General features: G+C 38.6%; 1 protein-coding gene across 1 annotated transcript in view; it reads right to left on the bottom strand.

Annotated features, from left to right (window-relative positions):
* Positions 1–12,477, bottom strand: part of LOC112977053 (receptor-type tyrosine-protein phosphatase mu-like) — a gene marked incomplete at both ends in the record, with an annotated part of 298,449 nt that overhangs the window by 112,165 nt on the left and 173,807 nt on the right. Inside the window, one exon of the mRNA XM_026088923.1 lies at positions 10,860–10,962. Within this exon, the coding sequence (XP_025944708.1) occupies positions 10,860–10,962 (103 nt within the window). The remainder of the gene's footprint in view (positions 1–10,859; positions 10,963–12,477) is intronic.

Genomic DNA, 12,477 nt, shown 5'->3' with positions numbered 1-12,477 from the left:
CACAGAAAAAAGAAATGTACTTGCTGAGACAGCTGAATGAATGCACAAGCCAATTTCAACAGGTTTTTTGATTCAAAGCTTGAAAACTGTTTATTGCTCATTAAAGCACTCACAGAGGATATCAAGTTTTCCATCTATTCAACCAGGGGATACAACATGGAGCCCTGAGAGATTAGCTCAAACAGATCTGCTCTGTTGGTTTAAGATGCAGTTTCATTTGTCCATTCTTCTTCTGCCAGATGCTATGCCTTCATGGGAGACTCAGTGGAAAGGAGCACATGCCTGTGCTTCAGTTGCTTACCAAAAAGTCTAGTGTTACCACATAAGCAGCCCAAGGACTAGATACATTTTCTCCTGCCAACTCTGCTGCGGGACTGGTAAACTCTGACAGAAAGGCAGAACAGTTAGTGAGAGGCAGTGATTTCTTATATCATCACAACAAAATTCTTGTCTCCCAATGCTATCATCTCCTTCCACAACTAAAATGCAGTGGGTCCTCATCCACAATTTGGAAATGGAGATTACTGCCTCTGTTCATTTCTGTCCTTCTCTACCAAGAAGGCTCTGCAGGGCACTCTAATCAGCAGTGCAGAATGATGCAGGCAGATACAGAAAAACAGCCTGTTTTTGTGGCATTGTCCCCAGTTTCTCAGGGCTTCTGTGGATAAGTACAGGGCTGACCTTCTATTCTGCCCATGAAGGTATAACTCTTCCTCCTCCCTACACTGGGAATGATTCTGGTAGGATTAGGTGGCACAGAAACCCTGGCAGCATGACACCTTACAGCTATTTCCACAGGAAATCTGGCCACAGATAAAAGCTTCTGTGCAGTTCAGGATTAGAGCAGCTGTTAAATACAGATGAGATTCTTGCCTTGCGCTTCTACTGTCCTTTGAGACTAATCTTGAAAACAGCTTCAGCTCTAAATATGAGAACACAGTTAATTTGTTCGCCCTCATCTTATCTCCCAACGGGAAACTCTCCCTAAATTCAACATTTTTAGACCTCTATCCTACCACTCGCTGAGATCGTTTTAGGCTGAGGCATTTATATTGCTCCTGACTAAATAGTTGCTGCTTTCAGTTGTAGAGCCCAGTAAGTGACTCTAATGTTTCTTTATGTCATTTAATGTAATCCAGTTGAACAGATTAGCTTTTACTTAGCAATGCTTTACAGTCATGATGCTTGTTGTAAATGCTGGCGATTTTCTTCCCCACTTAAATGAGAAAGAAAGTTTTCATGTTAATGTTCAGTAAAATGAATAATCCTTCAGCATCAAGTAAGGGAAATGGCAGTGTTTCACAGGGAGCACATTTATAGCTTTTCTTCCTTTTTCCATGTAGCATTCCCCTTTATTCTTTCATCTTCTTTAATACTACTTAATATCAAATGAAAACATTTACTTGTTTGCTTGGAACATAACATCAAAATGCTTTACTATAACAACATACAAAACAGCTCAATCAAATATTATTTACACTGAGAGTTAGGAATCCTCCTATACATTTGTGTACTAGTAACAGAATCTTTATTAATCCAGCCATTTATATGAGTTCTTTATTCACTAGTAAACCCTAACCTTGTTCACAAAATACAACCAATACTGAAAGAAAAAAATTCTGAGGTCCACCACAGTATGAAAATGTGCCATTGTCGAAGAATCTATGGAAAAAGCAATTTAAACAGTAGAGTTTACTTTCACGTTGTAACCCAAATTAGGAAAAAAAAAGTTGATTTTTGGCTCCTTGATCTGTATGACCCTCATGACAAAGCTCGGGCTTTAATGGGGAATGACATACACAGACCAACAGAAAGGGATTTTTGGCATCACAGTGCCCTGTGACTAGCTCTCACACAATATTGCATCACATAATCACTTCTGTAAATGTATCCATCTACCACCTTTCTGACATTATATCTGCGCCTGTTTCAGCGTTTCATTCCACCATTGGTTAGAGACTTTAAATTTGATCTGTTTATTGACACACTCTTTTAATTGAAATTGTTCTTTTCCCTCTCTGAAGCATATCCCTTGGATGTATTTTTAGGAAACAATCATATCTTAGCCTTAGTTGGCTAGCCTAACCAAGTCTAATTCTCCAGTCCTTTCACCTGTGACACAGGTTTGCCGTTTCCCTGATCATTCATGCTGTAATATTCTGCTGCTGTGGTGCTAGTGTAAATTAGTATTTCTTGAACACTGGTAGATCACAAGTGTGCATAGCAGTCCACACGGGGTCCTGCCAGGGCCTTGTACAATGGCATTTGCAACACTGCCAAACCTTCAGCACTAGCAGAGTCTGAGCAGCTATGACTTCCAGGATGACCTGCGAGGCTGGCCTGAGTGAGCTACCACTAAAAGGTATTTTAGACTATCTACTTGGGACATCTCACTTTGGAATCTTGCACTCAAGAGCAAAAATACTGATGAGATTCAAACCTCCAGGAAAACAGAAAAACTGTCAGGAGGTGATAAGCCACACTGTAAAATCTTATCACACATTGACATCACAGATACGGGAAGGTGACACATGCATAATATAGAGTAATATCAGTACCGAAAGCTTGCAGAGACAGGAGTGCGTTGTATATGCCTGACAATTCCTAACCACAGTTTTACAGGGATTCTGAATGGGTTGTTCAGCACCATAGTCACAAACAGCTAACTATGTTGATCACACATAGCTGCTGTGGTACAGTTCTTCAAAAAATGACTTTAAAATGTCTCCAGAAAAGTACATCCCCACATCATCCTGTCCAACAGTCACTCAGGAGAATGTGGCTGACTTCTGTACTCCTTCAAACCTTCCACAGCACACAGTAAAACCAAAACAATCCCTGGCATACTTCAGTAAAAATGGGACAACGGCATCTCTTTCCTCCATTTTCAGAGTGCTCTCGTTCTGTGTTTGAAGTCAAGTATGTATAAAATGAGAGCACTTTTAAAATCACGCAATGCTGTAGTTCCCAGCGATAGTCATAACTCTTTGATTACGATCCCCGAATTCTTCAGGCCTGTTTTAAAACTAAGCACCTATCTCTTTCAAGGCAAGTGCTCAGGAAATACACCTGAGCCTAATTCACAGTCAGCAGGAAAGAGGAACAGGTTTCTTAAGAAGCCCAGAGGACTGTTTGGAGAGATTAAGGTAGGGCCTTTCACACTGCCTCTCTGACATGATTAATGTGCCCATAAGGTAGGAACTGCCTAAACTCAGCCAGTAGGAGAGGTTTACATATGAACACCTGAAAGGCACTTTATGCAGGGCTTTACAGCATAGCTGTCCACCTGCTTAGGATACAAATGCCTGAGCTCTCTTATAAGAGATATGTGACAGTGTCAGGCCTGCTTTTTCTACAACAACCTAATGGTCCAAGTGCATCCTCAGAAGCTGGAGGCCTGAGCTCTATGTTTCCTTCAACCCGAGAGGCTTTCGCCACACAGCTCCCACCTCCTCCCCACCTGAACAATGTTATTTTGGCCTCCTGCTGATGTTGGCCCAGCATGCAGACAGAAATAGAAGAATCACAGAAGCAGGGGAGCATTCATGAAGGAACCTGCCTAATCAAATGGCTGGACACTCTCCTTACTCCCCTGGTTATTTCTGCTTTTTATTCAACAACCATCTAAAGTAAAACACATCCAAAAATCTGGGAGAATGGAAGAGGACTTCAGGTCTCTTACCTGAGTAGGAGGAGTTGTAAAAGCTTTATGCTCCCAAATAGAAGTTTCTACTAGGTTACTGAAAATACAGTAAAACTTGAGAACAGGCCGGCTGATTTGCTAGGGCTTAGCTGCCTAAAGTCCTCCTAGGCTATACAAAACAGTAGGTTGAACAGAGCAGCGGAACACTGTCCTCCTTCCTGTTAAAAGGTCAGCATGGTCCCCAGCAGGGCTTTGCCATGAGCCGGCTACCATTCTCCCCCAAATTTCTGGACACGCATCAGGGCCCATTCCCAACTGGCAGTCTGCACGTGGCCATTCTGCCTTGGAGCTGAACAGGGTGAACACGGACTGTTTTCAGCCACTAGGCCTCAGTGCCAGAGAACGGTACTGGGCATACGAAATCCACTAGTGAAAATGCAGGCTCAAGGTCTGAACTTAAGTAGGCTAAACAGGGCCTTTGGAGCGCTGAGTAGTGTCCTTCCTTGAAAAATGACCATGAAAAAGTGACACTGCTCTCTTGCAGGTGTAGTTGGAGACCAGTCTGCTCATTCTAATAAGCAGATCTAACAAAACCATGTTTCATCAAGTCTGACAGATGTTGGCATTCCAGCGCCAGAGAAAAGCAGTCTGAGTTTCAAAAGCTTATTGTTTACCAAATGAACTGCTCCTGGACTTCAGCCTTCACCAGTAAGACCAGAAACACCCAGAGATCCAAAGGCTGTTGCAGGAGAACCGGCCTAGCCGAACGAGATTAGCATGCTGTCGGAATGAGAGGGAATAACAAAAGCACTACAGAGAAGACTGTCATCAGGAATTAGGCAAAGATACCGTCTCCACTACATCCTACTTAAGGGCAGCATATTGAGGGAAGGTCAAAACATGAAAATGTGGAGCACACAACAATGCTGCAAATTTCTTAGTTGTCATTTTATATACAAGCCCTAGAGAAAGTACCGGTGAATTATGAAACTGAAAAATAATCTATTCAGAGATACAGAATAATCTATTCTCTCTTCTGTTCTTGAACTGCTCTAGCTCTCTTTATCTGCCATATATTAATTTTTAGTAATCACATTGCTAAATCACAGATCACATTATGTGCTGGGTTCTCAGTGGCATAGACTACTACTTAAAGAAATCAGGAATTAATGTTCCATTTACCCAGGGACTTTGTGAGAAATCACGGTAAAAGTTATCATGGACATTTCAGAACAAGTCAGGAGGACACATGAGGCTGCACTGAGCATGCCGAGGCAACTCGTAGAATAAATTCTAACTCAAATCACGGTGAAATCCAAGGACAAGTTCTACTGCATAGCAAAAAAGAATTACGACATTTTTACAGCATAAGCAATTACTGTACTGTTCTCTCAATGAAACTGAAATTGACCCTTTTGCTGTAAATAAGTATACTTGTTGCTATAAAGAAGTGACAATTATGGGCACCAATATAAAACCCCATTGCTTCAGTATCACAGACATTCTCAAACAAGTTTACTGGCTGCCTTATGGGTTGTAAAACTATAATCTGGAAATACAGTTTGCAGGCAAGAGCTGACCCTACAATTCAACAATACAATTCAACGCTTCATGTTTACAGACCCTTAAACAATATAAAGTATACTTGTGACAAGCAAATAAAAAGAGCAGATTGTAAGTTCCCGTCATGCTATTTAGGCCTTGTGGTCTCACAGTATTTCAAAAGGCTGTATTTTAAACACGACAGTTCAGAACACTAGTAAGTTAGTAATGCCCCTTGAACATGTATAGTAACATTATTTCAACATAACCATTTCTTTATCACAAATCCACCAAACATCTAGACTGTTTTATCAGAGCTCTTGAAAAGCAGAAAGTTCACTTTTCATTTATCAGGAAGCTTTCCAAATCTCTCCCTTCTCATGTATACTTTTGATAGTTCTCTCCTCAGCTGTGTCTACATCAGATTTTCTTTTTTCTCATTACTGCATTACTACCCATGTAGTGTCACTGGGAATAGAAAGAAATTACAGTAACATGCTAGAATTACATAGCATGCTCGGCAGGAATTATAAGAGGTCAGAGCTAAAAATACTGATATTGTAATGCTTTTATTTGCATGTGCAGTTGCAAAGTTTTTGCCCACACAGAAAGCAAAGATGTCTCTTATTGTGCAAATCAGTTTTCTCACATTTCAGAACTCATTTGCTCACTTATCCTGAATTTATAATCATACTCATAATGTCTGCCTCCATAATTCATGCATGGAAATTCATCCTGCTCTTTTACCCTGCATTACACAAACTTGGATTGAGATGTCTGTATCTCTTCTTCTCTGAGAAGTGGGTTTCAACTTTTAGGCCCAGTCCTCAGCCGGGCATGTACTTGCAACGGCAAAGCGAGTGTCCCATGGTCTCTTTAAGCAGATTACAGAAAATATCCTGAAACTTCTGCATTCAGAGGGCTCGAAACCCCGCTGCTTTTTAAGTTCTAATGATATCTGCCACTGCTTTCCAAATATCCTGGCCGTTTTTTCTGTGGATTTCTTTATTGCCAGTGAAACAATTTAGTCTGCTGGCTGTGTGAGTGTTGTAGCTCTGTAGACTGTAAACTCCAAGGATAAGGGTGATTAGTGGCTTCTCTGGAAAGCTGTCAGTCAGATTGGAGGGCCCTGCACAAGATCTCTCAAGCTTCCCCGATGATCCCTAAGATGTGTCTTTTTTCCTTGGAATATGTGAGAGAGGGATGAGAAAGCAATTGCAACCTCTGCTTCATGTGCAGTGCCTGGTATTTCTAGCAGGGCACTGTTGCATCACATATGACATGAGTTGGTACTTTTCGGATGTGACAATAACAGTTTAATTTTCTCCTTCCCACTGCTAATCAGTGGGTAGGAGGTAGTTCTCTTCTCTCTTTCATTTAAGGACCATTGTATTACCAGTGCTGCTGAAATGGTGAAGCCACATACAGAATGAAATACTACCTGAACTTCGGCTGAAAGAGCCTTATAGCCTTATGCTATGAATTGTCATATGAATCATGCTGTTCCTACCCCAGGGTCTATATGCAGACAGCCTTAATTCCACCTGTGACAATGAACCTAGTATTTACCACATGCCTTCGAAGGAATGGATTAGGCCAGCAAGAAATGCAATTCTCAGTAGAATTTAGACTGTCTGAACACATCATGAAGTGTTTACCTGATGAAGTAGTAGAAAGGAGTATACTGCTTTAGATAATACACAATTTGGAACTTCTATGGTATTCTTCAGTTGTATTTCAAAATATCTAAAAAATTAATATGGCTTTTTGGGCTGAAGTACAGTATATACTACTTCTCCATGGAAGAGAGATTAGAAGTAAGTTAAGTTTCAAAATCAAGCACTGCAGGTAAAGAAAAGTCAGATTTATTTTCCCAGTAAAACTGTTCTTTTTTTTAGGGTACCCATTCTATGTGTTGAAGACAGGCAAACTGATGATATAGGGGATGCATTAAGAGTACACAAACTGCATTCACCCTAGCATTCTCTCATTTCTGTGGTGAATTTCAACTCCAATGATTCATAGATTATCTGTGTGTGGTTTCCTTCGTGTGTGTTTTTTAAGGTTCTTTTAAATTACACTACTTGGAGTTGTGACAATCTCTCTCTCTCTCCCTCCCATCCTGCCTGGGCTTTTCAGCACTGTAGCACAGGCTGCAGCCCCAGGAGCTGCAGGACTGACTCCATAAGCTCCAGACAGGAATGAGCCTGGCATCCTAAAGGGGCAATCGAGGATTTGATGCCAAGTACTGCATCCTGGAGGCGACAAGCTAATACAATTAGCTCTGCTTGGCCTCTGCACTGCAGGAAAGGAAAGGTCATCTCCTATCCACAAACCCACCCAAAGACCACGCAGGCAGAGTTGAGTCTGAATGGTCTTGGCTTGTTTCTTATCCTTCTTCCTCCTTCCCCCAGAGTGCTGACTATTGCCAGGTGTTCCTGGTGTTATCTGGGCCAAAAACTCTGAGATATTTATACTTAGGGCTTTTTGAGGATGTGGCATAGGAGAGCAGGAGGAGGCGGATATGGTGACAATATTTTGCTGATTATGCAAGCGAGATAAAGAAGTGGCAACACTCAACCTTTATTATGGCTAACCTGAATGGAAGTTTATCAGGAAAAGAAATTTTGCTTCTCCCTGCAGAAGTTAAAAGCTTGCAGCAAAACACAGAAAACTATTCCAGCAAAGGTCACAAGAACCTTTTATAATGGAATGAAGTAGAAAATCGACAGGGTCACTAGCGGTTCTTTCTAATGTAAATGAGTAACACAAAATAAATATGTGCAATCACTGAGCATCACACTTTTCATTCCTGTGTATGAGTCAGATCTTTCAAATAAATTAAGATTCCTCAGCTGAAGTAAATGGAACTGCACCAGTCTATGTAACTGCAGATAATCTGGCCCCAGGGTCTTTTAAACTTTAGGCTAACTCCCACTGGAGAAGTACAAGGTAGAAATGAAATTGCCTTGGAAAAGTGAGTCCCTCAATAAATGCTGAATAGCTCTTATATGAGAAATACTTACAGCTGTATTCTTTACATGACTTTTTAAAAACTATACTAACTTTTAAATATATGTATCTTTGAAAAAAAAAAAAAAGGTCAATATCCACACACAACAAATATATTCCACAATTTCCACATGGCCATCATTTTAAATTCAAAAAGAAAATCAAAATAGCTCAGCCAACAGCTAAATAAGTAAATACACTCATTGTTACTGTATGCATTACTGCTTTAAACATATGTAATTCCAAGATAATCTCCTTGAAATAAACACAGCAGCAGCCATAAGACATGCTAGACCTGAAATTGAAGACAAAAGCAAGCAGTATTTGTCGTATTAAAACTCTGACAAAACACATTTTAATCATGTCTAGCTTTATGAGTTTTAAAACAACCTGGAATGCCATTTGGCCTTCACGATTAATGTGTACTTTATCATTGTAAACAGAGCTTCCTGAACATTTCCATACTGTCTACCTTTTGAAGCAACATTTAGATAATCTACATCTCCCTTTCTCTGCTGTGGTTATTGCAATGGAATTCTAAATAAGGTATCAGACACCAGGACTTTTTTTTAATATTTAATTAGAGAAAAAAATTAATCACAGAAAAAACGCTGGATTTCTGAATCAGGTATATCTGAATTGGGTATCCTTGGGTATTAACTTTACTGATTTGAATGGTAGAATTTGTGCTCTCTTTATCCATCTCAGGAATTAAAGAATTTTATGTAACATGGCTGATATGTTGATCAATAAAACAACAACAATCATTTACACTTCAAGTTTAGTGCAAGTTCAAAAATCTACATTAACCAAGCTGGTGGTTGTAGCAGAATCAATAGACAGGCATCTTTCTTAGTGGAGTGCATAAATTTAGTATGACTAAACTTTCAACACCCAATGAATATAAATTAAGATAATAAAATCCATATACAGAGTGTGTTCTGCAAGCTATGCAATGACAATATGCTCGAGAACATAATGTACAGTAAAATGTTAAAAGTATTAAGAAACTTTTACTTTAATTTTCACTCTCTGCTTCACTCAGAATTTATATTGTGAGTTCGCAATGAGCATTCATTTTATTTTAAGACCTGTTGCAAAAGACCTTGGTAGATTTGCTGTAATGTGTTCATCTGTTTCTGTCAGTTCTACAGTTTGATGTTTCTTTAAATCCCTCCTCCTATTTTTCTAAGCACTCATCCCCTTCTTTGACATACTTTAATCTCCAGACTAGCTCCTTGCTATTGTCACCAAAGTTTCTGATGTATCACTACTGCTATAGGAATCAATCATCTTTAGTTCATGATGCAGATGAAAGGAATGAAACTCTTTTCTTATTTATGGTCTAACATGTTTGTGTTTATACAATAATGACTCCAACTAGTACTATTTTAATCCAAATGCTTGAATTCAGAAGGATTGCACTACAGGTTTAGGAAATAAAGAGAAACCTCAAATCATTTAATAAATCCATTCTGTTTCTAATCTAATCTTCTAAATCAGTTTCATTAAATCTGATGTAATTGCTTCCTGTTTTTTCTCAGCTGGTTCAGACTTCCCCAGCAGGTCACATTTTCTTTTTAAAAAGTTGTCTAAATCATCAGCTGAATGGCATTTCTTAAATTTTAAGTTTTATATATATATATACACACATATATATATACACACAGATACCAGTGCAACAATATGTTGCATAAAACAGAAACTAATTCTATTAAATACTGAATATTCTAAAGAAACCCAAAGAACATTTCATTCACTTATATATGAATATACCAGATCTATATTTCTCAAACCAACAGAAATTACCAAACATGTCAGCATCAGAATGGAAATAGCTGATAGCCATTCACCATAGACATAAACTCTTCCTAACAGTAACAGAAGGATTAACCACTACTGAGTCTACCTGCTTTCTCAAAAGCAAAAAAACCTCCTAAACCTCTGGAAAAATCTGTATTTCTCTAACAGGTATTTTCATCTATTCAGGCTATTGAGCTCATGACTGGTTCTCATTCAGTCTAGCCATTCCACTGTTTTCCTCTCTGAAAAGCAGGCTTCTTTTATTCTAATCAATATGACTTGCACAGTAGTGTATATATCAGTCTGTGAAATATACCACTGAAAATTGGAAACTCATTAGCAGATATTACATAACATTAAAGAACCAGAGCTACTGTTTTTCTATTTTCCCCCCCTATTTTTGCTCTCATGGCCAATTCAATGTAAATAATTTATTAATGTTACTGTCCATATTTTTTAAAATTGGCTAACTTACTAAAAGCTGATTATCCTAAATCTGTGAAGTAAACAAGAAGTGTGACTATTAAAGACATAGTAGCTCAGGATAAAAAATGTGATATGCCCTTGAACTTGTAACACTGAAGTAAGCAATTACCTTAAAGAAGCCACCCACACAACAGAACCATGGCTTTGTTCCTTATCTTCAAAGAACAAGCCACTTGCATCTGGATCAAATCCTTCAAACAATACCCGAGCACTCAACATCAAAGCACTTCCATTTTCTTCAGTTATTTAATTTAATTAGAGCTAATACAGACATGAATTTAGACACTGATTGCTGTGTAGAAAATCCCCAGAAAACATGTTCAAGAAATTAATCAATTTGGTTTTAATTTTATAAATATTTTTCCCCTAGTACCTGACAGGAGCGCCTCTGCTCTGTGCAGGTTTCAGCAAGACTGTCACAGTGCTGTCAGTTTGATTCAAAGGTGTTTCGAGTTCATATGGTGGCATAGAGGGTGCTAGAATAAGAAAAGAAAAGAGGCAAAAATAATCATTTTTTCTGTATTTGTTCTTTCAAGACCTGTGTCTTTATTTGAGTAGATAATTTTAAAGACTTTTGCAAAAGACCATATTGTTAGTCTAGCATGCCTTCAGTTACAATGCAAATATCAGATAACTGTTCAATAACATCAGCAGAAAAACAAAGAAAGGCCAATTCATTGCCAATTTTAAGATATCCAAGAGATCCTTACAGGAGTAAGCCTTCAGAAAGCAGTGAGAATCCATGACTTGACAATCAAATCCTTTTAAGTTATCACAAGAGGAGCACCTGAAAATGTACATGCCAAAGTGGCTGTAGTTTCTGAAAATGGGAGCCCAGCTTTCTCAGTATGTCTATGGCATCTGGATACACTCTCAGAACTTGCCATTTCTGTAATTTTTACTAGCGTTGTAACTGTCACGGGGCTATGGTCCACCACAGACATCACTTACAATAATGACACATGATTAGTATCACGAGAGCTTATCTTAGTTTGAAACCACACTCAATAGCACTTTGGCAAACTGACTCTTCATTATATGGAATTACAGTTGTAACTGAAAGAAATGATGTCTCAGTTACTGTCTTTCACTATTGTGACTTCTTTCATTGCTATCATATGGTCACATTACTCACTATATTGGATGGAAGGGTGCTCAGTAAATTGGTTGTTTAATAGTCTGTTGAATCCTTATTGTACAACTGTTAATGATGATACACATTTAATGGATTTAAAGGTTATAAAACCAAAAAGTCATCACTGCAACGATCTTTTTGACCACAGATATAATGCAGGGCAAAAAACTTCCCTAAATTAATTCTCACTTGAAACACTAAGTACATTTGGAGGGGAGGAGGAGATCTTTTCCTTAGTAGGCTCTTCCAGTGGCTAATTATTCTTGGCATCTGAATTTGGCTAGCTTCATTTTCCAGCCATTGGATGCTTTGCGTACCACACTGATGAAGTTAGTAAGAGCATACTTTTGCTCCACATATAGATAAAGTCAACCTTAAGCTTCTCTAGTAAATTAAATAGCTCCAACAACTTGAGTCTCTCTCTTTAAGGTGTATTTTCCTTTCCTTTTTACCCTTCCAGTAGCAGCTGTGCCTGTCTGAAAGGTGTATAAACTTCTTTGTCCTTTATCCCTCTTATATTACCCTATTTACCCATCTAAGGATTGCATTAACACTTTTGTCCATAACACTTCCTAGTCAGCTGTGAAAAATTAATAATATCTTTATCACTTTTCATTGGTATTCATCAGTTTTGAGATGCTGCACAAATAAAAAATTAATCTTCAAAAAACTCCTTGTGAGCTGAGAGGGTATTCTTATCCTCTGTTTACAATCCTGGATGTAAGGCACAAACGTTCAGACTCATCTTTTTAAATAATTTGGGTACCCACTTCAAGGCACCTAAAGGCATAATATTCCAGAGAACTTTGAAGACTCAAACACAGTTTTCATTGATTTCAGCTGCAGTTTTGAATAT

The sequence above is a fragment of the Apteryx rowi genome, unplaced genomic scaffold (genome assembly GCF_003343035.1).
Source record: "Apteryx rowi isolate R43461 unplaced genomic scaffold, aptRow1 scaffold_798, whole genome shotgun sequence".
Classification (NCBI taxonomy): domain Eukaryota; kingdom Metazoa; phylum Chordata; class Aves; order Apterygiformes; family Apterygidae; genus Apteryx; species Apteryx rowi.
Note: the sequence above shows the minus strand (reverse complement) of the source record. Positions and strands in the feature narration are given on the sequence as shown.